General features: G+C 43.1%; 1 protein-coding gene across 1 annotated transcript in view; it reads left to right on the forward strand.

Moving 5' to 3' along the window:
* LOC113407335 (xenotropic and polytropic retrovirus receptor 1-like) overlaps nucleotides 1-27,670 on the forward strand; it is a 71,528-nt gene that overhangs the window by 31,192 nt on the left and 12,666 nt on the right. The window contains exons 7-10 of the mRNA XM_026655737.1: nucleotides 3,497-3,684; nucleotides 6,164-6,343; nucleotides 12,396-12,569; nucleotides 14,617-14,803. Of these exons, the coding sequence (XP_026511522.1) occupies nucleotides 3,497-3,684; nucleotides 6,164-6,343; nucleotides 12,396-12,569; nucleotides 14,617-14,803 (729 nt within the window). The remainder of the gene's footprint in view (nucleotides 1-3,496; nucleotides 3,685-6,163; nucleotides 6,344-12,395; nucleotides 12,570-14,616; nucleotides 14,804-27,670) is intronic.

Raw genomic sequence — 27,670 nt, forward strand, 5'->3', positions numbered from 1 at the left:
CCCCCCCCCCCCCCCCCCGAGCACTGCTTTACCGCGTTATATCCGAATTCATGTTATATCGGGTCGCATTATATTGGGGTAGAGGTGTATTTGAACAGGATTTGTAAGAGAAATCAACATGTCATCATGGATCTAAATGCAATATCAGAAACTGAATAGAACTGAAACAGGTTTTGACCCTCTTGGGGGCATCAGAACAGAGAAAACCTCTCATCTGTTAACACTCTGAATGCCTCTTGTACCAGAGCTTTAACTTGTCTACCAAGTGTGAGTTGGTGAAGGTGTAACAGCTAAATCCGTGTTATTGTTGACTTTAGTAATTGGGCTGACCTGAGGTATTAGAGCTAGGTGAATAGCAGGTTAGTAAGGCAAGCCTTTCAACTCAGTCTTTGACCATAGAAAAATGGGGGTAACAAGTAAACTCTATCATGGTGTTCTTAGCTTAGTCTTCATTTACATACACCACAAAAGTGCTACATCATCACCATCATCATGTTCACGTTACACCTCTGTCGTTTAGGGCAGCGACGAAGCTCCTCCACTCGTATCTGTTGTGCCCCAGGTTTTTCAGCTCAGCTTCCACAGCTCTTCTCCATGTTGTTTTCGGATGGCCTCATTTTCGCTGGCCTTCAGGTGTCCATCTTATTGCTACTCTGGTGATGGAATCAGTTTCTGTCCGAAGGACATAGCCAATCCATCTCCAGTGCCTCCTGGCAATGATGGTGCTCATATCCTCTTGGCTGCACTGTGTCAATAGATCTTGGTTTGAGATTGTTCTGGGCCAAAAAGATACTTTTGTGAGGCAGGTTGTATGGAATGAAGACAGTTTGGACATGTCATACTTTCTCATTCCCCAGCATTCTTCACTATAAAGTAATGTTGAAAGTACGCAGCTCTGATAAATCTTGAGTTTGGTTTTGGTGTTGTATTTTGATGATTTCCAGACTGTATTTAAGCTCTTGAAGGTGTTCCTGGCTTTGATTTTTTTGTTCTGGATATCCTGGCTTGTTCCACCATCCTGGCTGATGGTACTGCCCAAGTATATGAATGTTTCTACATTGGTGAGAACATAACCTCTATCTGTACTGGTGCTACATACTTTGCCATAAATGACTGTCTCTTCTCGAGAAGTCAGGAGTGCAGTAACAATAGAGTTGCAGGTCAAGGTTAGAGTGCATTGACAGAGCAATATAGGGAAGATTTTACATATCTGCCCACACTACTATCTAGTTCAGGCCAGTCTTAGTAGTGCTTCATTCCAGAATCACCCATAAAACTGGAAATAAAAGAAAATGAAGTGGTTGAAAGTGGTTTTTGGTTGTACCTCCAATAAACTGTTCTTGATTGTTGTCAGACTTGTCGTTGTCCCTTCTTCAATACAGGCAGAGTCTGACTCTTAGGCCAACTGAAATTATATAGAACATAATGGTGAAAACTGATGCATAATTATTTTCACTATTTATACAGTGTTGTAACTTTGCAAGGCACTTAGTTTTTTTTTTTTTTTTTTTTTTTTAAGACTTAACAAATAGACCCCTCAAACTCTCTCCCACCTGTAGTTGTCAGTTGATTCTCCCACCTGTAGTTGTAGTCTGTCCGAGCTCTGGTACACCTAGTGGGGCAAGATCCCCACTGGTCCTTGCCTTTTACCAAGAATTTATAAGTGGGATTTATTCTCATGATGCTCCATCATCATTCTTCACAGTGTTTCCTGTTCAATACTTTTGGGTCTGCTTTGCCCAGAGTAAACAGGTTGATATCCACCTTCTGTCCCTTTCGATGTGTAATTGTCTCCTCCCTTTATTTGCAAGCAGCCTTCTGATCTTGCATGCCCCAGCTCAAAATAAAGTTCAGATGTATATTTTCACTGTCCTATCGTAAACTAACTCAGCTGTCACCCTCTTCAAGACATTTTTGGTGAAATCCTTTTGAATGCTAATTAGACATCTGCTGATTTGGCTCAGTGTTACCTGAAACCTGTTAACATTATCACTCTTGGATATAAATTTAAAGGGACAGTATTTGAATAATTCCTTCTTATCCATAATTTCTTTCTCAGTAATTCCAAGCAATATAAACTATGAATGCCAGCCAGATGAATGAAAATGATTAGAGACAGTTTCATATGGAGAGACTGAAAAGATTGGAGCTATTTAGTTGAAAGGAATTGAATAAGAGAGGGTGTGGTGGAGGAAAAATTAATTGACACAGAGAAGTTAAATTGGGTGGTCCTGTCCAGTCTTTCTATTTAAATAAATAAATAAATAAATAAAAGATTGGGTAGGGGAAGGGGCAGGAGGGAGATGGGAATATTCAATGAAACTAAAATTGATTGGGGAAAAAAAACAATTTAACTCACCCGTCAGTAAGAAACCTTGCGTTGGGCAATCAGGAGGGTAAAATTTTACAAGGCTGCCAGGGCTGGACAAAGATAAAGCTTCTAGTTTAAAGAGTTGATTGCCATTTGAGATGCAGTAAAAACACATGGGTCTCCAAAAGCTTGTAGGACTGAACAAAGGAAGCAATATACATTTCACCAACCTCACTACAGTGTGTTGAATGTAGTGAATAGACCAGTTTATCCCTAGTTTAAATAGTGTGTGTTGTATTTCATTGGCTTGGTCTGAGGCTAAAATATTTGTGCCTCCATTTGCAGAGAAAAAGTGAGGCTTTGAGATTTTTTGGCTTAACCACAAACTTCGAAGAATGTTCAGCTTCTTCTAGTTACAATTCCTGCTGGTACCAATGCTTCAGTTTCACATTACTCCTACCAATAAGGGAGTAGGATGTTGCTGGTGGCCTGAGTGGGAGATGGAGTAGAGCTAGTAATCACTGGCATGTTCAGAAGTGGTCGGGGCAGAAGCAAATTGGGATAAAAGGAGACTTAAAATACAGTGAGGACAGTTTACCGAGGATTGTGGTGGATTCTCCGTCACTGGAAACCTAAGATTGGATTTTTTTTTTCTAAAAGATATATGCTCTAGATCAAACAGGAATAAATTTAGGGAAGTCCTATGACCTGTGCTATTCAGTAGGAGTTATATTAGATGATCAGTGATTTCTTCTGGTTTAATAATCTATGAATCCCTGATGTTTGACCATCTTAAATTTTACTTATGAGGTGAGGCTTGGGAAAACGGGTGTAATGTTTAATACCAAATAAAGTTTAACTTTGATCATTTGGCCAAAAAGAGGAAACTCAGACCACCACATGCAACTTCTCTTGTTTGGCTGAGGTCAAGTGACAGATTTTCTCCCATCCCCAAGAAAAAAGCAAGTCAGAACTTCAATCTGGATTTAGGGCAAAGAGTCCTGGTTCTCCACTGTGTTCTAATAGCTAGAATATGAGGCTCTGGATTAAGAGTACTACCCTTTTCTTGTGGGTATGTATATTATCTGCTGTTTACCTTAGGATCAGCATAAAGAAGCAGAGAATTGTTTTGGCCTGCAACATGGCATGTATTATATCATTAAGCACTTATTTTCTCTCTGTCAGGTGTGTTTTTTATAAATGGACCAAATGTGTGGCCACTGGTGAGAATCTATCGAGGTGGCTTTCTCCTGATAGAATTCCTCTTCCTCCTGGGCATCAATACGTATGGCTGGAGGCATGCTGGAGTGAATCATGTCCTTATCTTTGAACTCAATCCCCGCAGCAATTTGTCCCATCAGCATCTCTTTGAGGTAAGCAGAACAAGCCTGTGATATATGAAGAGGGGGGAATAGCTCCCTTTGATGGACACCCAGCCAGCCAGTTAGCTGTAAAATCCATCTTGGTCTGTTCTCTGCTTGCTTTACCTGTAAAGGGTTAACAAGCCCACAGGTAAAAGAAAAGGAGTGGGCACTTGACCAAAGGAGCCAATAGGAAGGTAGAACTTCAACCAACCATTCATTGTAACCACAGATGCATCCGAGCATGGTCTGGGAGCAGTTTTAATGCAGGAAGGACCAGATCAACAATTCCATCCTGTTGTGTTTCTCAGCAAAAAACTTTCAGAGAGGTAAAGACACTGGTCAGTCTCAGAAAAAGAATGTTACGCCATTGTGTATGCTCTGGAGAAGCTACGCCCATACATTTGGGGATGGCGGTTCCACCTCCAGACTGACCATGCTGCACTGAAGTGGCTTCACACAGTCAAAGAGACTAACAAAAAACTTCTTCGCTGGAGTTTTGCTATTCAAGACTTTGATTTTGAAATACAGCACATTTCAGGAGCCTCTAACAAAGTGGCTGATGCACTCTTCCGGGAAGGTTTCCCAGAATCAGCTGGGTAAAAATGTCTCTGCATTCTAAGTCATTGTAGTCCTTGAAATGTAAAAAGTACAATGTAAAAAGAACTGTTTAGTTCTTCGTGTAATTATTAGTAAAGTTAGAGGTGCCTGTATCTTATTAACTCTGTTTCCTAAACCTCCAGGAAGAAATCCCAGTTGATGTGCACCCGACCTGAACCAGGCTGGCCAGCACCTTCTGTGATTTGGGGGGCATGTAATATATGCAGTGGGGGGGGAGTAGCTCCCTTTGACAGACACCCAACCAGCCAGTGAGCTGTAAAATCCATCTTGGTCTGTTCTCTGCTTGCTTTCCTGTAAAGGGTTAACAAGCCCACAGGTAAAAGGAAACGAGTGGGCACCTGACCAAAAGAGCCAATGGGAAGGTAGAACTTTTTAAAATTGGGAAAGAAACTTTCCTTTTGTCTGTTGTTCTCTGGGCTGCAGGGGATGGAGCAGCAATGCTATAAGCAGAAATGCTGTGTAAGGCTTGAACCAGGTATAAAAATTCATCTTCCATACCTAGAAGAAATTATTTGAATAGGGAATATTTAGTTAGACACAATCAGGTTTATTTCTTATTTTGGCTTGTGGATCTCCTCTGTGCTAACCCCTGATGCTTTTGTTTGCTTGTAACCTTTAAGCTGAACCCCCAAGAAAGCTATTTTGGGTGATTGATTTTTGGAATTGCTCTTTTAAAATCTAGCAAAAGCCTAAGTTCCAGATGTATTGTTTTCCTTTTTGTTTTTAATAAAATTTACCTTTTTTAAGAACAGGATTGGTTTGTGAATGTTGTTTCATTAGCTGGTAGCCACAGCTAATTTCCTTTGTTTTCTTTCTCAGCTCTTCCCGGGGGGAGGGTGAAAGGACTCATGGGTATCCCACAGGGAGGAATTCCCAAGTGCTCCTTCCTGGGTCCAAGGGGTTTTTTTTGCATTTGGGTGGTGGCAGCATTTACCAAGCCAAGATCAGAGAAAAGCTGTAATCTTGGGAGGTTAATACAAGCCTGGAGAGTGGCAAGTATTAATTTTTAGAATCCTTGCAGGCCCCCACCTTCTGCACTCGGAGTGACAGAGTGGGGATTCAGCCTTGACAAAGCCACAGGAGCCACTGTGCATTTTAAGCGACAGCAGAATAAATCGTCCTGTTTCCTTGGAATGAATTGTAACATAACTATTGAGAAAAGGTTCAGGAAAGGCCAACAAAAACTATTAGAGGTTTGGAGCAGCCTCCATATGAGGAGAGATTAATAAGACTGGGACTTTTCAGCTTGGAAAAGACACAACTAAAGGGGGATATGAATGAGGTCTACAAAATCATGTCTGGTGTGGAGAAATTAAATAAGGAAGTGTTACTTACACCTTCTCATAACACAGGAACTGGGGTCACCAAATGAAATTAATAGGCAGCAGGTTTCAAACAAACAAAAGGAAGTGTTTCTTCACCCAACGCACAGTCAAGCTGTGGAATTTTTTGCCAGAGAAGTTGTGAAGGGCAAGACTATAACAGGGTTCAAAAAAGAACTAGATAAATTCACGGAGGATAGGTCCATCAATGGCTATTAGCCAGGATGGACAGGGATGGTGTGTCTAGCCTCTGTTTGCCAGAAGCTGAAAATGGGCGACAGCGGATGGATCACTTGATGATTACCTGTTCTATTCATTCCCTCTGGAGCACCTGGCATTGGCCACTGTCAGAAGACAGGATACTGGTCTAGATGAACCTTTGGTCTGACCTTGTAGGCTGTTCTTATATTCTTAAGTCAAGAAAAGGAGGTTACTGATTTGATTATAGTGATGAAAGCAGCTCTTCCTTGGGTTCTATAGTATGGAATTCAGAATTGTCTTAAGTCATCAGGTGTATAACTTTGTTTCTCTCCTCCATCTTTTATTAGATTGCTGGATTCCTTGGGATGTTGTGGTGCCTGAGCCTGCTGGCATGTATATATGGCAAATTCACCCATGTCCCTATGCAGGTGAATCCACTCATCTTGTATGGATTCATGTTGCTTTTCCTCATCAACCCCACCAAAACCTTGTACTACAAGTCCCGGTTTTGGCTGCTTAAACTTTTGGTAAGTCTGGAACCTGGTACAAACTCAAGAGAAACTGGTGTGGGTAATTGAACTCAAGTAGTTGAAGTGTGTGCAAATACATCACTAGTTTTCAGACTTGGGAGTGTATGCCACACAATTTTATGCATGCTTTGATTCATAATACTCAAGCAAGTCCATGCATAAAGAATTAGATGTGTGTATTTGTTGAGCATAGAAGTTACTTTCAGTCTGTACTATTTCTGTTATGTTCTTCATACCAAGAGTATGTACACACAAATGTTCACACATACAAAAATAAGCATATGTGGTGTATGCATGCACAAACAAATGCACCATATAGTTTTCCTCATGACTCAGCCATGCTCACTGTATCTCTTCTTTAGCAAAGCAGTTTGGGTAAGATTACAAAGGGCTACAAAGCAAAGCTGACAGAATGCTGTTTGCCCAAACTGAAAGTGGGCCAATACTCAAATAGAGTATTCATGGGTAGCAGACTATAGCTGAGGTTACTTTCGTTTTAAAATACTAGTCGCCACTACTTCTTCAACATTTCTTTTCTATACTTGTTCTGAATGAGAGAGATTAATATTTTAATCTTGGCTATTGTTTCCCTGGTAACAAAAGTCAGAAGAAATGAATGGAAACACATGCTAATGAAGTATTAAGATTATAAATGTAAACACCAAAGCAGTAGTTTTCAGCTGTCTTGACCCAGAGATATCTTACCAATTTTTCCCAAAATGCATACACCTGCCGCCCCTCCATATGCCCATGCACCCTTTAATTTACATTAATTTTAATCAGATTGATTCCTTCACCTTTTCACTCTTACTGTTACTTCTGTGAAGGCTTGGATTCTGTCTGGGCTTCTTAGAAGACCTGAAATTTTCTGGCTAAATAATTGTTTGCTCAATTTTCACTGTAAAATTACTGAGTGATTTGCAGGAGGGAGGATTAAGGCCTTGTAGGTGGGTCCTGGAGTATCCTCCTCTATGGAATTATTTTGCTAACACTTGCTAAATATTTTTTAATTGGTGCAATCTGGAACAATTCAAAGGTAAGACATAAAATTGGTCTTCAGCATGAACATGCATATACATATACAAGTATACATATAAGTGTGTACACATTTTGTTTATATACATCTTATTTAATCTTTAAAGGTTCAACTTTCTAATAGTTTTAACATGCTGAGTCTCTGTTCCTTTTGTGCTCCCTTCTTTTCCTTTGCCCTTTCATCATTCAACAAATCACTATCTCTCCTACTCATGGGTGCTTTTTCAGATGCAGTCCTGCTCCTTTCTCCTCCCCTCCTTTCTTCAGCCCCTTGCCTGGCCACCCATATTATTACCACCTTGTCCTGAGGGAAGCCAGGCAAGTTCCCAGCCTCCCCCTACCACACCTCCATCCCATTGGAAACAAATTAGCAGGGAGTTATTGAGGTTCATCCTGGTTCAGTTTCTGCCTTCCATTGAGGAGCAGAAGACATCTCCCGCCTCCAGATGCTCTGCAACATAAACTACTTACATTTCACTCTGACACAAAGGTGGGGTTTTCCAGACCAATATTAATTCTTAAGGGGAATACAACACTTTTTTCCTTAAAAGGAACTATAATCCGTTTCATTTCTGTGTGGAGTGATTGTGTGGGCACAATCTCACAATTATAGCATTATTGTGGCACCACTAGCACAGGCACAGTGAAACATATTGGCATGATAGAGCTAGAAAGGAAGCACTCAATGTCTTCACAACAGCAGCAGCTTTGGAAATTCTGCATTTTGCTGCTGATTATTCATCAAAGTCAAAGGACCCCATACAGTTGTGTCCATAAGGTAGTAAATGAGACTCCCCTCCCCTCCCCCCCGTAGTACTCCATCACTGAAATAACAAGCTCTGATTCATGCATGGCAGGTTACCTGCACAGCTTATTAGCAGACAGATTGCATATTGTGCTTGACATTAAGCATTACAACTGCTGTGTGTATGTTAATGAGCAAAGACTAGTTGATGGAGTACATTGGGAGTGATGGTGGCAGGCGGAGGTAACACAATAATGAAATGAGTTGAGCTTGCAAAACCATTAAAATATAAAAAAGCAACTTCTGCAATCATTACTGCAATAACTGGAGTTCACAGGTGCAATCTAGTTAATAGTTTTCTTTGTATGAAACCTCGGAGGTTGACACATCTACTTGAATCAGAAAAGCTTTCCCTTGTGAGTAATTTGAATCTGAAGGCCTGTTTCTTGGAAACTTTGGAGAGAAGCCACTTATACAAAAGGTTTTTCATACACAAATCTCATTGCACTTTCTCTACTCTGCCCATTTTGACGCTAACAATAGACACGGTTCCCCATTTATTTATCTTGGGTACAAATTCAAAACTATGTATTTCATTAGGTTCATCGAGTATATTCTGTGCCTTTGGATTACTCTCTGGGCTGGTATACACAGCTTTTCTACCGCTTTCACTATATCCGTTTAGAAACAGATTGTGATATAATCCACTCCTAGTGTGAACAGTGACATTAGTATGGCACTTATGTCAGACTAGCTTACTTCTTTATTTCTGTCTAAATTTATAGAAATTAGAATCATAGCACTGGAAGGGACCTTGAGAGGTCATCTAGTCCAGTCCCCTGCACTCAAGGCAGGACTAAGTATTATCTAGACTATCCTTTACAGGTGTTTGTCCAACCTACTCTTAAAATTCCCCAATGATGGAGATTCCACAACCTCCCTAGGCAATTTATTAGCTATATGTTATAAGCATCTTTATATGGCTATACCTGTATCCATGCTAGAGGTTGCAGTGATTTAATCATCTCTATGTCTAAACTGATATAGTGAAAGAACAAAAACTTTGTGTAGAATAGCACGTTGGCTTTGAACTCAGTAAGGCATAGTGAACTGACACCTGCAGGCTTGAGGTCTCTTAGGGAGAGATGGCTCAACAAAATGCAAGGTGACCTTAATGGTGCAAAATAATACAGTACATTTAACTGTATGTAAGGCCAAAAAGCAGGCAGACCACATAAAAGAATAGCTGTTAGGGGCAATCTGTGTCCACCCAGATATTATCAAAGTGGGTCTCTGACCCCATAAGAATATTTTATGAGTTATCCAGGAAAGATCCCCCCGGCCATATTAGGGCTCATTCTGCTAGGGCTCGAGCAGCTTACCTGAGATATGTACAGCAGCGATGTGGTGCTCGATCCACCCATTTACCAATCAGTATTCCCTAGCACAGGCCTCCAGATCAGATGCCAATTTTGGTAAGGCTGCCCTGCAGTTAACAGTCAAGAAAGACTCCTTGTACCCAACTCCATGCAAACAGACAGCTGCTTGTTAGTCACTAAGAATGAAATCAGTGTGGGCAATCACTTGAAGAGAGAACAGTTACTTAAATTACGGTAACTGCGGTTCTTTGAGGTGAGTTGTTTCCATGGATTCCATGATCTGCCCTCCTTCCCTGCTAACGCAGAGTCCTATTCCTATGGGATTCTGTATTGACGAAGGAAGTGAGGAGCAATTAGGCCCACTCCGCTGTTTATGCCCTTGGGTAGGGGGCACAAAGACACTTATGGTGCAGGCGCAGCCCCAACAGAAGCTGCTAGCCAAAAAGAATCAATACTCAACCGCAGTGGGGCATAGGTGCTCCAAAGGTAGAATGCATGTGCAACACATCTTAAAGAATCACAATCACTGAAAGGTAAATAGTCTTTGCTGTTCAGTGCCATGCTGGATAAGCAAGCCCAGGATGCACCTGGTTTTGCAATGTAGAAATCTAGCAGGAGTTTACAGGTGGATTAAACATCCACTGCTTCAGCACTTACTAAAACTACAGTTGTCAGCTCCAGAATGCCCATATTCACCCCAGTTGGGACATGGTCCAGTCACAATGGTGACCAAATATTTGAAACTAAAATTCAGGTCTCATTCTTAATATTTTAAGCAAGAAAATATTACTTAATGTTGTCAGAGACAGGTTTTGTTGGCTCTGGGGTCTGGCTCGGTAAATGTGGCAGAGTTTTGGCAGCTGCGAAGGTGGATTTGGTTGGTGGTACTTGTCACTGGGAACAGCCCACTTGTAACCACACTGTAAACTCTGACCTCTCCCTGTACCACTGGCACCTTCTCTCCCAAACCTGATCGTGTACTTGGGACTCCGCTGCTTCCTTCTTAGGCTCCAGTGTGCTCTCTGCATGCCTCGCTATTGAACTGTGTAGGCATTGGTACAGTGGGGTCTGGGCTATTGCACATGAGCAGTATTCCAGACAGAACTGCATACCAAAGTGTGCACTGTTCAGTGGAGTAGCAAAAAGGAAACACATTGGGGTGTGGGAGTAGGATGTAAACAGCACAGAAGCAGTTGGGAACCACAGACAGTTGGGATTTGGCCATCCTCCTAAGGGTGGATTATATTGAAAGTGATGATTCAATTCCCGGTATACGTGATTAGAGTACTAGTGCCCTCCTGTAGGTTTAAAATACGTGCCTGGTCACTCTGTCTGCTGTAAACTTTAGATGGAGTATTTTAGTCCATTGTTGTATCTACCTATCTTAGGTTTTTATACTGACGTCCATCCCCATAGTAACTGAGCACCTTCCATGTAAAAGCAATAGCAAAGTTCCTAGTGGACTTCATAAAGTCTCTCTCTCTCTCTCTTCCCCCTCTTTGGGATAAAAACACTACTTGAGATAAGGGCTTTGATTTTGATTGTTTAGATGTTTGGTTTTTAGGTTGACTTGTTTCAGCAATTTTTTGGTTGGGATTTGTTGTGTAGAAGGTGATGTCAGTGTTGAGTGTCATTTTTATGGTGGAAAGGTCTTTTTGAAGAGAGGTTTTGCAGTGTTCCTTAATTACTGTTAGACTTTAGATTTCCCTGATGTCCTTTGGAAGCTTGTTATATAGCTGAACCCCTCAACTGAGAACATTTTGTCCCTAACTCTCGTGTGCTTCATCTTGGGCTTTGTGATGTGCATTGTCCTAGAGGAACACAGCTGTCTCTCTGGTTCACACACTGAAATGTAGTCTTTAATGTAGCTGTGGCTTGATCCATGAATTGCTTTTAAGATTAGGACCAAAGTCTTAAACTAGCATCAGAAACTAACTGGGAGCCAGTGGAGAGACTTGAGCACAGCCCTGATGTGCTGTGTTCTTATAACTATTTTCTTTCAGTGTCTACCCTGCATATTAATAGTAGAAACCTTCTACTTCTCTACAGATTAGTTTTACCCAATGTTTCCTTAATAGAAAGCTTCATAAATGTCTGAACTGCAGGACAATGCTGGTGTTATCTTTTAGTTACTATAACTAACCAGTCAGGGCCAGTTGTAATCAAAGGTAATGGAGCATGAACATTGCCTGCTTTGAAAGGAGTGTAACTGCTGTCCAGCCTTGGAGGGAAAGTGGGCTGGGATGGAGAGGGAGTCTGATTAATATTTGACAGTTAAAATTTCCTCTGCTTTTTTAATTTAACCCTTTAAACTCTTGAGGGATTTTGGGGCCCTACATTAAGGTTGAACATTGGAGACACATGGTCTTAGGGTTTGGTGTACAAATCTGAGTCAAGGTCAGATTAGAGGCCAAGATGGTGATCCAGGACCTAGTGGGTGTCAGGTGTGGAATGGGGAAGAAGCATGCTAAGATGTGCAAGTGGTTATGGTGGAAATGCTGGGGAGGAGAGGTCAGAAGCTATTGTCAATGTCATAGATTGGGAAAGATTGGTTACGTAGCACACTCTTAAGTGAGGATTGTGAGTTTCTTTGGAGAATTTTGGCTCTCGCTTTGAAGAGATTAAAAAACTCAGGCCAGCCAGAAGGGAAAGGCTGTGAATAACTGAACACAAGGGAAGAAATGGATGTCTGAAAGAGGAAATGTTGTGCTCAGTTCTTGTGAGTGAAGGGGAAGTTCTACTGCCAGGAGGAGTAATGAAATGGCAGATTTTTGGGGGGAGCAGTGTGATATTTCATGTTAATTCAGCACAGTCTCATCTCCCGCCACTATACTGTCAGTCTGCTCTATTAATATCTTTCATGCTAACTCCATGCTGTTTTAATTCCCAGTTCCGGGTGTTCACAGCCCCCTTCCATAAGGTAGGCTTCGCAGATTTCTGGCTGGCCGATCAGCTCAACAGCTTGGCTGTGATACTTATGGACCTGGAATACATGATCTGTTTCTACAGCTTTGAGCTCCAGTGGGACAACAGTGTCGGACTGTTGCCAGAAACAGGTATAGTAGTGATGAAGATGAGATGGTAACAAATATGTATGAACACTTTGCCCAATAAGTCCAGGAACATTGATACGAACTGAAAATTTCAATAGGCATCTTACTGTCTTTTAGCAAAAATTCTCCCAATAACATAGGAAACTCATCCCATCATAATTGGTGTTCCTTCTAGGCACAGCCCTTGAGATTTTATTCTCCCATCCCTTACTGCCCTATTTACCAATCCATTCGTCTGGTATAACCTGCTGCTGTGACTGGCATGACCTGTGTATTTAAGAACTTGTTTGCCAAGATTTTGAGGTGTTCTTTGGCAGAGGAAAGATGCAGCAATTTTCCAGGCTTGGCTGGCAGTTTTTCAGACTCCTTTCCAGCAATGCAATCACACTTAGCCTTTTGTTGCTGCTTAGTGTTAGTGATTCATAGAAGCAGTACAAAGCCGACTACCAAGAATTCAGAGCTTATGGGGAAATATTCTCATGAGGATTTTTTCCCCTAAGGGCTCTTCTCCTGAGGGTCTTCCATATTCCTAATACACTCACGTGGGTTCCTCTCTGTTTTATCTGTGCTTTCCAGGCTATTTCTTCCAGGTCCTATGTTTCAATGTTGTCTTTTCTTCTGGAGGGAATGGCAGGAACTTCCTCAGACCTCATTGGTGCCATTCATTATTCAATTACAGTTGACATTGAGAGAGACAAGGGCTATGCACACTGCCTCCACATCATTTCCAGCTTGGAGAGCAAGAGATGATATCTGAATTTTAACTCTGGTCTTCCCCATGGCAAAACGTTATCTTATGCCTCAGGACCAGTCCACGGTCATTGTCTTTCCATTTTAACCAGCAACCACTGACAAATCATCTTGTCAATGAGCCTTTAACATGTATTGAGAGAACTTGAAACCTGCTTTCTGTGTGCATCAGCATTACTTTCTATTCTTCCAGTCTTGCCTACCTCAGAACCTTCCACCCAGTTGTATTAAGGCTGCATTCTAAGGGTCTGTTCCCTGTAAGCATTAGTTGGAATTAAATTAAACTGTTTAAAACAATAAACTGTGTATATTAAAATTTTCTGCATCAAACCAAAAAGTGGAATAAGAACACAGTTCCCCTGGAATAAATATTAATTGATCTGAGGGAATGAACAAATTCTGTATATTGATGACCTGATGTTTTTCAGGTGTGCTGAGCACATTTTGGAAATCAAGCCATAAGGGACTAGATATGGACATGTGTAAGAATGTAACAGACTTTGGAATTTACCACTAAACTCGTGGCTTTTCCTGCCTTTTCCCCATTACTTATTGGCATAAATCATTGCACCCGTAAAAATGGGATTTTCTTATGCTAATTGGTAAGGTGACAATAATAGGAGACAAACTCAAATCGGTTGATGGTTATAATTGAAGGGACACATTCAACTTGAAATCTGGCCATTTAAAAACAAGAGTCAAGTTATTTCAGGTACTGTACATCCCCTCGAGTTCCCCTGCTGAGTTTGGTGGTTTTGTGGGAACACCTTTCTATATGTGTCTAAAATTCAGTGTAGCCTTTTTGTAATTTTTTCCTCTCTTTCATATGCTCCTGCATGGAGAGATCCACACAAACAGGAGAAACACTGAAATTGAGTATACACGGTGCTATCAAATGTACAAAGTAAATAAAATAAAACAATATTTTTCCCCCTGTGCTTTCATTGATAGTAATCTTAGTTGCTATGTGTAACAATACTAGGTTTTTAAAATTTTCTGACTGGAGTGTGTTGTTTAAGCTGTGTCTCTTTAAAGCCTAGCAGTGATTGCTCCTGTTATTGAAGTAAAGGGGTTTGACTGACACACCTGGTCGTGGGATTGAAAATGTTGAGATGCTAAATATAGATGCAAATGCAAAGCAAATTGTACCATTGCTTAGGATATTACAGTTGCTGCTTCCAAAAGCTTAGTTTCACTCATCTCTTCAAGGAAGGTAGAGGAAGTGAGACATTTGGAAGGGAATGAGAGAAGAATTAAATGTTTTGTTTCCATGTCCACTGAAACATCTCTTCTCTTGTAGATGGTCAGATTTGTTACAGCTACTCCTACGGAGTGCGAGCAGTTGTCCAGTGCATCCCTGCTTGGTTGCGTTTTATCCAGTGCCTGCGCCGTTACCGTGACACCAAACGGGCCTTTCCTCATCTGGTTAATGCTGGCAAATACTCCACCACCTTCTTCATGGTGACATTTGCAGCCCTTTACAGCACTCACAAAGGTATTGGATTTAGTTATTTCACAAAGCTTTGCAGAACCCCCTGCTGTCTTTTGTCAGTCTCTGCTCCTCAGTCATCTTTTCTCTCTGTGGACCTTTTAGGTGCTAACGTTTATAGAGAGAAAACAGAATTATGGATAGAGCCCTGCAAATCCGTGGGTGGTATCTGCTTTATATCCATGGACTATTTTTGCGGATAGCCGCTCAGATGCAGATACAAATTTTGTATCCACACAGGGCTCTGACCATAACAGATTCACCAGAATGGAGCAGCTGCGGCTGTCACCCAGCCCCCAGGCTCCAGCTCAGCTCTCTGAATTGCGAAGCAGCGGGTATAGCCCACTGGGCATTCTCAGAGTTGTAGTCCCCAGCTTGCTTTGACGGAGGAGATAAACTACAACTCCTAGAAGGGAGTGAGCCCAGCGCCATTTTAAAAGAAATAACCTAGCAGGTGGCAAGGGCCCATGCTATGAGGGGGAGAGTAGTTATTGACGCTCTCTGTCTGGGCCTGGTCTGCATGCATTACTGCCCCCGCAGCTGCCTAGTGGTGTCTGAGCTTCCCCCCACACACCCCGGAGGGTGGCGCAGCACACAAGAGTCCAGGAGTGTAGCCTTCCTACCCAGAATGGGGGACGAGGTATGGTGGGGACAGAGCAGGCGGTGGGGCAGGCGGTCTCTGGGAGAAGTGAGGGGTGGTTGGGGGCTTGGTACAGCCCTGCATCACTTCGAAGGGCACCGGAGCCCAAAAGGGGGGGGGCGAGGAGCCTGCCCTCCTGCCCAGTATGGCATGGGATCAAAAGCAGCCCCCTACCTGCCCCCCAGGTCTCCTGCCCAGGGCAGGTGGAGGGACCCAGGCTCCCCACAACTGCCCACGTGGCTCTCCTCGATCTGGCTCCGGCTGGCAGTGGGGGCCTCAGAGCCGCAGCCTGGCCATGATAAGAGCCGGGCGGGCAGCTGTAGGGAGCTGCGGTGGACCCTCCACCTGCCCTGGGTTGGGGGCCCAAGCAGCCCCCGGCCCGTGTCCCCACCCCGGGCAGGTAGAGAGTCTGCAACTCCACGCCGGCTCCGCTCTTACCATCGCTGGGCTGCAGCTCCAAGGCCCCTCCACCCTGGCCGCAGCCGGGTCGAGGAGAGCCGCATGGGGAGCTGGTGCAGAGTTGCAGACCCTCTACCTGCCCATAGCCAGGTGGGGAATCTGGGGGTTGGGGCCCAGGCCGGGGGCTGCTCTTAGCGCCCCCAACCACTACCGCAGGCAGGTCGAGGGTCCATTGTGGCGCCCCCACTGCTGCCCAGGTTCCCCAGCTGGGCTCACCCTCTTCTTGGGGGGAAGAAGTGAAGGGGGCACGGTCTGCCCTGGTGAAAAGTGGGAGTGCCCTGGCCCCCCCGGTTCCGGCACCACTGGTCACTGCTCTGCAGATGCAGATACCGGCAGACAATTTTTGTGTATCATGTGTGGATACACATTTTTGTATCCGCGCAGGGCTCTAATTATGGACAGTACAATTTACATTCTTACCTCACCTCTTATTAAAAGAGTGACAGCTATGAAAGGTAAGAGAATACAATAGAATTGAGGCACTATGGATTGAATTACAGCAAATAACATTGTTTTAAAAAATTAATTGATAACTTTAATATCAGTTCATCCCACTTTTGGCACTGATTGGATCTTCCACTGGAACTGCTGACTCCTCAGTGAAATGGGACCAGTCTGTAGCATTGATTCATGTATAGTCATGCAGGCTCAGATAAACTTTCATCAGTTCAGTACATTTTCCTCAATTTTCCTTCATAATAAAGTATAGTTATCTATTTTAAAGTAGTAGGATTTGTCCCCAAGAGTGGGAATTGAGAATTCAGTTTTCTGTTCAAATGAATATGAAATGTTTTCTTTTGGGTGGGGGAATGCAATTTTTTAATCAATAGCACTGTACAACATACTGTCTACCATCGAGAGAGGCATTTCAAAATTTCATTTGAAATTGTTGATCTATTCAGTGTAATTATAATGGGGCTTAAAGATAGTGGAGAATTTTAAGGGGAGGGTCGAAGGTTACTAGTGATAATGAGGCCTTCTCTTTCCCTTTCAGAAAGAAAATACTGAAACTCCTAAGAAATTTCCCATAATTTTTTTCTGTGAATAGAGACTAATTTTAGACTCTCTAGATGTGTAAGGAAATGGGCTGAGCTCCTACTTTACGTAGTAGTTACCAGTCCCTTGGTATTCCAGGGCTACTATCAGAGAACAAACTGAACAGGGTTGGTCCATTATTTAGGAAGGTAGGGGAATGTATTGTGTGCTACGAAAAAGCCCCCTCTGGGTTTCATGTATATTTTTATCCCTTTTCTTTCTCAAGCTGGTGGGGAGTTGTTTCCAACCCATTTAACTGCCGATTGAACTCTTTGATCCCTCAAGTTCCCTATCTCCGTGGCAACCGCAATTATTACCTGATTCTGCTCTTGTTGTGAAGGAAAAAGCTTTTAGCTCCTGCACTTCAGGCAGTCGCCCTGTCTTTCATTGTTCTTTCTCCTCCAAGTCCCATGTCAGTCAAAAGCTTTATTCTTTCCACTGAAATAGATGTCTGCTGTATCTACAGAAATTAGCAACAGTATACACTTGTGAGCCAGTTACTCATCCATGTGTATGGTCAAGGAGATTGATAGAGAAATCAGAAAAATATACAAAGCTTCCTTCTAGCTGTCTTAGTAAGATGTTTCCTTCAGGTGGACACCAGGTTTATTAGAAAACCCTGCTGGTTCAAGAGTTGGTGCTAGTTGAAAATGGGTTGGCGTCTGGGAAGTAATACAAATAAAACAGAAGCCTTGAGCAATGTAGATGACATATAACAATGTATTAGTACAAGCTGTCTGAAGACTGAAAGTCAAACAATATTCATGAATGTATTTTGTATCTAAAGGTACATGCATGCTTCTCTTCGAGGTGTTTAGTAGCAGACTTTGTCACGGCTGATAGCCCCCATGTTTGACTCCTCTGTCTGTCTCCCACTGTCACCTCCACAAAGACTATTCCCCTAATATTTAAGATATTCCCCTACTGGGTTTTTTTTTTTACTGCTTTTCCCAGTCTGAGGCTGCAATCTAGTTAAAATCCCTTGCTCTTAAACTGGGCAATCAAACAACAAATCCAGGATGTAAGGCTTGCAATTAATGCTTCTGATGTGAACCTGCCATACCTTCATTCAGGAGGGCTGTTTAAGTTTTTCACCATCAAGGGCATTCCAAAATAGTCACTCTTATGAAGAGGGAGGAAATTGGTTGGGGTCAAGCTTGAAAATACATGCTTGTAAAATGTGCCTGTTTAATATAAGTTTGACCTCTTCTGAGTCCCCTTAAATTTGGACCTGTGCCAGTATCACTGACTGCAGGTTTCATTGCTACTGTGTATAACTTTTACATCTCTCTTCAAATCTGGCACTTGGTCATAATGAAGTATTTACAAATCATAAAGACAGGGCCTGTTCAGATTGCTACTTTAAACAAGGGCTACCCTACAACACATCATCTCATCCTAGGCATAGGGGAGGTGAATTGACAAGGTAATACTGTAATCTTTAGGGTAATTTGATTTTTGAAATACAGAAATGGGCCACCTGTTCCCATGGACGTTACAGCAAGATTTGGACAGTTAAGGGTGGGCAGAAAATGTGCTCACTCCAGTTTTCCAATCTCCCCCTCTCCAGCCACGCGCCTTCCCTCTTGCCCCAAGGGCTCTTCTCTTCTATGCAACCTGGTGTTCCCCAACCCTTTATCAAAGGGCCTCAGGGCCCAACTGTCTCTGCAAGGCTCTGGTGAATATGCTACTGTAGCTTCTGGCCACACCCTGTTAATACCAGACTCTTCTTCAAGGAGTGTCCCTATCAGTGCTCTGTATCTGCACCCCTGTGCCTCTAATCGGAGATTTTAGGTAGCAGTGTCCGTTCAGCCTGCATGTGCGCTCTCCCTCCCTCGTAGTCTACCTCGAGACTATCTAGCACTGGGCAGGCGACCCCCACTCAGTTCCTTCTCAATCACTTTTGGCTCACAAGGGAGCAAGGAGCGAGCAGTTGTCCTTCCTTATCTGCATCATTAGCATATATAGTAATTGTTTGTTTGTTTTGTTCTCCTTAAAAGTTAGTGTTTTCTTTTTACCGGTTGAGATTAAAAAAAAAAAGAAAGAAAAAGAAGAGAGAGAATTTTAGTTTACGTTTCCCGTCCTGTCTGGGGGGATTCCCCACCCTCTCCCAGGGGTGTTTAGAGGACACTAAAAAATAATATAAAGTAAAAAAAAAAAAAAAAAAAAAAAGTTTAAAAAATAAAATAAAATAAATAAATAAATAAAAAATAAAAGAAGAAGAAACTCAAAGTCCTACAAAAAGGGGAAACTAGATCAAATTGCTGAGTTGGCCAATCGCACTGAGGAAACTCTCTGGCTGGCCAAAGACTCAGTTTGGAGGCTTGGAGCCGTTTTTCTCGAGCCTTTACAAGGGGAATATGCTAGTCTTTTCAGCAACTCTAACCCCTTTGAAGTTGAAGGCTCTGGGGATGATCCAAAGTCAGCACATGAGTACCCTGGAGGCTGAAGTGCCTTCTCCATAAGGAGGAGTTTTAACTTCAGCGCCCGGTTCTTGCGAGATCTCAGCTTTAGCGAGTGGCAGAGGGAGCACTTCTGAGGGATATCGGACTCTTCCAGGCATCAGACACAGTGAGAGTGTCTGTCCATTAAGGAATCGACTCCTTGCAGGAGAGGCACTTCTTGAAACCAGGGGAGCTGGGCATGCCCCTCGTGTGGGAGGCTATCACCCTCTAGCAGAAAGGATTGCAAAAGAAAGTTCTTCTTTCCTCCTAGAAGCTGGAAGGGACCTTAAGAGGTCATCTAGTCCAGTCCCTGCACTCAAGGCAGGGCTAAGTATTACTAAACCATCCCTGACAGATGTTTGTCTAACTTGCTCTTTAAAATCTCCAGTGATGGAGATTCCACAACCTCCATAGGCTATTTATTCTAGTCTTTAACTACCCTGACAGGAAGTTTTTCCTAATATCCAACTTAAACTGCCCTTGCTGCAAGTTAAGCCCATTGCTTCTTGTCCTATCCTCAGCGGTTAAAGAGAACAAGCCGGTGCCCAGAATTGCCCTTGTCACCAGGCTGTGTATCACCAATACCCCAGTTAGTGCAACCCTTACCCAGTGATGAGTCTGACAGTGACCAGGAGGATGTCATCTTCTTGGCCTTTCACAGTGGCTCGCCGTAACAAAACAAGGATCCTCCTCAATTCCATCAAACCGACCCACAGTCATGGGTACCGGCTCCTTCGGGCATCCCCTCTCCATACCCTCCCCCCACCAATGGCCGTATTGGGATCCTTGGGTGACATACACATCCCACGTTTTGCAGCCATCCAGTGTCTCTCAGAGAGAGTCTACCCGATGGTCTCCTACAGCCTCACTGTCCATAGCCCCTGAGCCAGGGGAGGAGGAAGCTTTTGCAGAACAGGAAGAAGGACTAGAAGGGGAGGCTACCCCTCCAGCAAACTTCCCCTTGTCTCCACCAGATGAGGCTGTAATGTTTCCCCCACACACACACCCATCACTAGCTGATGATTTTAAGAACTTTCAGGCTCTTACCAAGAGGGTGGTGGGTGATTTGCAGATTCCCCTATAGCAGGGGGCAAATACACATCACAAGCTGGTGGATATTCTGCACACCTCCTCCTTGTCCAGAATTGCCCTCCCAATTAATGAGGCGATTCTAGATCCTGCCAAAGTCATCTGGCAGACACCAGCCTCCATCACACCAGCCCGCAACAGAGCCGACAAAAAATACTACATCCCTCCCAAAGAGGTAGACTTCCTGTTTCAACGTCTGCAACCCAACTCCATCATCAAAATGGATGCGGTTAATGCACAAGGCAAGCAACATCACACCAAGTCAACCTCATATGATCAAGATTGGAAAAAGCTAATTCTCTGGGAAGGAAGGCGTATTCGTCAGTGACATTGCAGTTTAGAGTCATGAACTACCAAGCTATCATGGCCAAATATGATTTTATTAATTATGGGGAACTCAGTGCATTTCCAGAACATTTACCAGAGATGCAAAAGGAGCAGTTTCAGGCCATTGTCAGAGAGGGTCAGTTAATAGCCAGAACAGCACTACAGATGGCACAGATGCAGCTGATACAGCAGCCCATTCAGTCTCTACAGCAGTGGTAATGAGGTGGGCTTCTTGGCTACACTTTTCCAGGTTGCCCAAAGAGTGCAGGCGACAGTGGAAGATCTCCTGTTTGAAGGGCCCAAGCTCTTTGCAGAGAAAACAAACTCTTCTCTCCACACCTTGAAGGATTACCAGGCCACATTACGCTCCCTGGGAATCTATGCTGCAGGACAGAAGAGAAGAGAGAGCCCTCAGCCACAGCACAGGTCACGACCTCCTTAATACCCCCTGTCTCAGCACTATTATGAGCTCCAGCGTAAGAGGCTGAGGGTTCAAAAGCGGAAGCCGTCAGCATCCCAATCCACAACCTTTCAGATCGCCTCTTCTAAGCACTTTTGACTGGTTGGTTGAGGGCCTGAACAAATATACCTTGCAACATCAGCTGCCCTCTACACACCTGTCACACCCCTTCGGAAGTTGCCTGGCCTTCTTTCACTGCAATTGGGAAAATATCATCTCTGACATATGGGCCTTGGAGAGTATTTCGGAGGGTTACGCCATTCAGTTCATGTTTTTTCCCCCATTCCCACCCTCCTTCCCCATCCCTCTTTAAGGACCTTTCTCACAAGAACCTACTTCATCAGGAAATAGATCATCTGTTATGCCTAGGGGTCATAGAACCAGTCCTGGTGCAACTCAGGGGCAAGGGGTTTTACTTCCATTATTTCCTGATCCCCCAGGCAAAGGGAGGTTGGAGGCCCATTCTAGATCTAAGGGCATTAAACAAATACATGAAGATGCAAAAGTTCAAGATGGTCACGCTAGTAGCCATTATTCCAGCTCTAGAGCAAGGAGATTGGTTTTCAGCCCTCGACCTACAAGATGCCTACTTCCACATCTCGATATGACCGTCGCATAGGAGATTCCTATGGTTTACCTTTGGGCAGGACCATTATCAGTATAGGGTGCTCCCATTTGGCCTCTTGTCTGCACCCAGAGTATTTTCCAAGGTTCTCTTCATCGTAGTGGTGCACCTACAAATATCGGGCATTATCTACCTAGACGACTGCCGCCTCAGGGCTTCCTCATTCAAGGATGCCTTACGAGCCACCCAGATGACCATGCACACATTTGCGCAGCTGGGCCTACAGCTCAACTTAAAGAAATTGACACTGACCCCAGTACAGTGACCAAAGTTTATCGGTACCAGCCTTGACGCAGTTCTAGTGAGGGTGCTCCTCCCGCTACACAGACTCACCACCCTCAGAAGTCTCAGAGACAGGACAGGACAGCCCCCAAACATTGGCCAGGGATTGCCTGCAGCTGCTAGCTCATATGGCAGCATGCACCTTTGTCACCCCAAATGCCTGGATGTTCATGAGGTGTTTACAGATGTGGCTTAATTCTGTCTAGTCCCCAAACAGGGACAGACTAACCAAACTGCTGTCACAGTTCTCTGCAGTAGAGCACTTCCTGGACTGGTGGAAAGACTCATCCGATGTCTGAGCAGGCGTTCCATTCATGCAACTGCCACCAACGCTGACTCAGATGATGGATGCCTCCCTAATAGGCTGGGGAGCTCACCTACACGACCACAAAGTTCAGGGGTTGGAACAAACAAACAATCTGCACAGAGTAGAGAAAGTCCAGTTAAAACTGTAGAAAGTTCTGTGAATGTCTGAAGGTCCTTGCTTTGGCTGCTTCTGCATGCGATGGATTCTGAGGTATCCCAAATTGCGTTCTGTAGTTCACAGGAGGTTAGCAAGCCTAATTCAATAAATTTAATGATTGACATCGTCGTATTTAATTCAGGCCCTATCTAGGCACAGCAGTATATGGTGGTAGTAGGTTGTGGGAGAAATAGAAGAGCCATTCATAAGAACATCCATACTGGATCAGACCAGTGGTCCATAGAAACCAGTATCCTGTCTTCTGACAGTGGCCAGTGGCACATGCTTCAGAGGAGATTAACAGTATAGGACAATTTTGAGTGATCCATCCCTTGTTATGCAGTTCCAGCTTCTGGCAGTTGGAGGTTTAGGGACACCCAGGGCATCTTGTCCAAGATCAAACAAGATGTTGCATCCCTGACCATCTTGACTTCATGAACTTATTTAATTTTTTTTGAACCCAGTTATACTTTTCTCCTTCACAACATCCTATGGCATCCATAGGTTGACTGTGTGTTGTCTGAAGTAGTACTTCCTTTTGTTTGTTTTAAAGCTGCTGCCTATTAATTTCATTGGGTGACCCATAGTTCTTATGTTAATAACACTTCCCTATGCACTTTCTCCACACCATTCATGATTTTATAGCCCTCTTTTAGATCCCCCCCCTTAGTCATCTCTTTTTGAAGTTGAACAGTTCCAGTCTTTTTAATCTCTCCTCATATGGAAGCTGTTTCATACCCTTAATAACTTTAGTTGCCATTCTCTGTAGCTTTTCCAATTCTAACACATCTCTTTTTTGAGATAGGGCTATCAGAACTGCACACACAATTCGAGGTGTGGGCGTACCATGGTTTTGTATAATGGCTTTGATATTTTCTGTATTATCTATACAGAGAACAGTTTCTAAAGAAAGCAAGGTGTTCCCCCACACTATAACCGACACCCCAAACTGAGGATTATTTCATGTATATGTTGGAGGGCTGGGAGAACTGGCAGGATGCCATTACTAAGAAAAGGATAAAATTATAGAAAATGTGATCTGAAGAGAATGCTTTCTATCCTAGACCATTTTTAATAAAAAAAAAAAACTAAACTCAACAGCACTTGTGAGATCCTGTTCCTTGACTTGCTGTCCCCTTAATCCTGTTTTGCAAGGCCTCCCATCTATCTGTCTTGTATCTTTCCCTTCTATTTAGAACTGTTAGTACTCCGATAAATCAGAGGTTGATTTATGTTATCGCTAGTGCCTGATGGAGAAGTTAGTGACCTCTTGGAGTGATAAGATTTACTAACTTCTTTTTTATACTTGTTCCTTTCATCTGGTTCATTGTAATATAGCATACTTGCAACTCCACCTGGGGAACAAGGGAGGGATAATTTGGAGCCAAAATCCGTAATGTCTGTCACAATAATTGCTGTGAGCAAGGATGAATTTTGTCTGAAACCCAGTTCTCCCATGCCCAGGAGGGCTTAAGTAACGAGTTGTGTTCATTAACTAGTCTTTCTGATCCTCTCACTCAGAGCAGTGTCAGTGTCATTAGTGGAGAATCTGAGGTATTGCCATAGGGAAATATTGCTGTTGCTAGGTCAAAAGCCATAACAGCTTTGACAATCCTGTCATCGCTAGGTCTGTAGACTTGCTAGCATGGCTTCTGAAAACTAAATTGCTAGGTCTCTACCTGTTTGGTCACCATTTCTGGTGACATCCTGCTAAAGAGTCTTTAAGAGTAGAACTGGAGAGGATGAGCAACAAGGCAGCAGGATTTTGTTCAGGCTACTGCAGGATCTTCTAAGTGTTCACATCTGTTCAGGGAGCCTGCAGGTTTCACTTGTCCGCAACATGTACTGTTTAAATGGAAAAGGTGAGATGACTGAGGCTGCAGCATATACTTGGTGGAGAAAACCTCTGCCAGAGACATTCATAAGTAATGTTTCAGGAACTGCCACTGCATCCTGAATGACAGCACAGCTTGGAGATGCAAAAAGAAATTTTCCCAAATTTCATTGGTCCATCAGCGTGATCATATAGGACACTTGACAGTGACAGCACCCAGATGATGGTGAAGAAGATACCTCTGTATCCTCCTATCTGTATTGATTCTTGTTGGTCCTAAAGCTCACCCTCTTAAGGCAGATGAATTTTAATAGCTGTAATTTCAAGAGCAGCCAAATAATACTGTTTATATTGCTTAATATAGTCTTAAGTTAATGGTGACTGGCTAAGTGAGAGTGTTAATGAAAAAGATGAGAGCAGAAAGGATGATCTGCTGATCTTTCATTTCATGAACAATTAGGGATGGAAAGGTCTAATTTTTATGGAACTCTTTAAGAAGAGCAATTTACTATATCACAAGTAAGCAGTTTTCCTTTCAAATACACAACTGCAGTCTTACATGGTGCTGCAACACTCTAAGAAAAAATGCAATGCTGTATTTTAAATAATTTTTATTTGGTTAATTGGATTTGTGGTGTTATTTCTGTGGGACTCTTTATTTTGGGTTCTCAAAGCTCTTCCGAAACTCTGTGGAGTAATTAATTATTGCATCTGTCCACAATCCTTAAATTTGCATTCCCAGTAGAGGTGGTGGTTCACCACAATGTTTACTTCTAATTAGTAGGACCTGATCATCATTCTGAAAAGTGGTAAATACGTCCTCCCAAAGGAACAAGCTGAATACCAGTAGATCACACTTCATAGAGGTGCTTGAGAAAAGTCACCAGAAGAGAGATCAAATCAAGTGTGACAGATATTGCACCATCTTATTCTCAATTCGCTGTAATTAACATAGTTGGAAGAAATGCTCTTTTATAGACATAAGTGGCAAAATAGTTGTGAAGGCTTAAAATAACCTGTCTACTGAAATAACCTACACAAATGTTTGTTCTACCCCACCAAAGATAACCCATACTTACATAGTACTTTTCATCCAAGCATAATAGTGCTTTACGAAGATAGGTTAGGATTATCCCCATTTTACAGAATCTGATGCACAAAGAAGCTAAATGAGTTTCCCAGAATCCTACAGAAAGCCTGTGAGAGAGTTAATAAGAATGATCTCCTGGCAATTGCAATGCATCTTGCTACATTGTAATAGATTGTGCCTTGGGACTGTAGAAAAAGGTTTGCAGGAAAAAATGTTTGCAATGTAAAATGCTTGTATTTTACAGAGCATACCAGTGGGATAAAAAGGAGTACTGCCTATAGGCTACATAGGGATGTTTAGTTTGTGTGCAAAAGCAGCAAAGTCCATTTTTGTGTGGAAGCACTGCCATTGGTCAGTGTTGAACAGAGACCGGTATCCCCTCGTGCTGAGCTAGTCCTTTCCTGCCATTTCCTCACCAATATGCCTGCTTATTATGAGATCCATAGAACTGATCTCAGGTAGTTATAAGGATTGACAATAAATGCATTTGTGGGTTGCATTAGCTGTCATTCTGACAGTGGTTCTCATGTAGATGAGTCATTTCCGCTTGTCACATTCACCCCATTGCATTATGGAATAGATGGCTTAATGGAGGCATGTCATTCAGTGGCTAACTAGGCAGTAGTTAACTTAGGATGGGTTGTGTATATCCAGTCCCTAGTATATTGCAAATGAGCTTTTTATTTTGGATTGTGACACTACAGTTCTGGTTCTACTCAAATTTACAGGGGAAATCCTAATGATCTACCCTTATGTTACCTGCACAAAATTCTCTGTTACTCACACTCTAGGGCACCCCCTTTACAAGTTCCTAGGGCTCAAGGCATAACCCTCTTAATTTAGGCACTCCCACCCTTTCCCAGTTCCTAAGGCTCCAGGCGAAAGACTCCTAACTTTACTCCTCCGTGGGCTCCAGGCTCTTCTACTCTGTGGGCTCTGGGCAAACACCCTTTCCCTGTGGACTCGAGGCTTAATCTTTTGCAGGTTTACAGGGTCTTTTACCAGTGAAAGAGCCCTATACAGTAATATCCTACGTAATCTCTATTTATTAACAATCACCAAAACCAGAATGCACATGCTACATATACAATGCTCACCACTTCCAATAAGATAAATTAACTTTTCTTGATAGCCAGTCAGGATCAGATCCATCTGGGGGACTCCAGTTTCTGCACGGTGTCATTGGCAGAGTGTTGAGGTGTGGCAGCTCTGTTCTTAGGGCTGTGTCCTGGAGCTGGTTCCCCCAAAGAACTTCCCTTTGGTCCCCAGTTTATATAGAGAAACTTGAGCCCCGCTTAGCTATACCTTAACCAATCATTATACTAAACATTTTACTAACCAGTCCTGACATTGTAACAAAATTCTATAACCATTCCTACCCCATCACCTTAATTAATTTACACCTGGCAAAATTAATTATGTAACAGACAGAAACAATTCAAGAACCAGACAGAGATTATACAGACAAACAATAGGGAAGTGGGGACCATAATGACAAAACAATAAAGAAATGAGGATTTCACAACCACAATTATTGATAAGCGATTTCTTGACACACAGAATGCGATCAAACTAAGTTTTCTTTAACCATCTTAAGATCTGATTCTTTATCTGGTGATAGTTGGTGCCATTAGGACGGGGTCTCCTTCTTAATAGCCTGATGTTACATTGTTTTAGTGTAATTTAGATGGAATGTGAGGATGTGACTTCCTGCTTCTCAGCTAATGGCTGCTGCTCTTTTAACCTAGAGTTACCATCTGTCCGGGTTTCCCTGGACATGTCCGGCTTTGTCAGCTTTAAATGGCCATCCGGGGGGGATTTCTAATAAAATAGAAATATCCGGGATTTCCCCCTTTTCCTCATGCAGAGTGCGGCGCGGCTGATTGGACGGCTGGGCCTGATTGAAAGCCGCTCGCAGCCACTGGGACCTCTAGCAGCCAGAGTCCCTCCCCCTCCCCCGCTCCCCCGCAGAGCAGCGCCAGTGTTTGGCTGCACGTGGAGCTCGCAGCTCTCCCTCGGCCTGGGGGGGGGGGCAGGCAAGGGACAGGGAACGGGGGGTTAGATTGGTTGGGGGTTCTGGGGGGGCTGTCAGGAGAAGGGGGTGTAGAGAGCAGTTGGGGCAGGC

This window comes from Terrapene carolina, unplaced genomic scaffold, assembly GCF_002925995.2.
Source record: "Terrapene carolina triunguis isolate 2854851 unplaced genomic scaffold, T_m_triunguis-2.0 Scaffold211, whole genome shotgun sequence".
Classification (NCBI taxonomy): domain Eukaryota; kingdom Metazoa; phylum Chordata; order Testudines; family Emydidae; genus Terrapene; species Terrapene triunguis.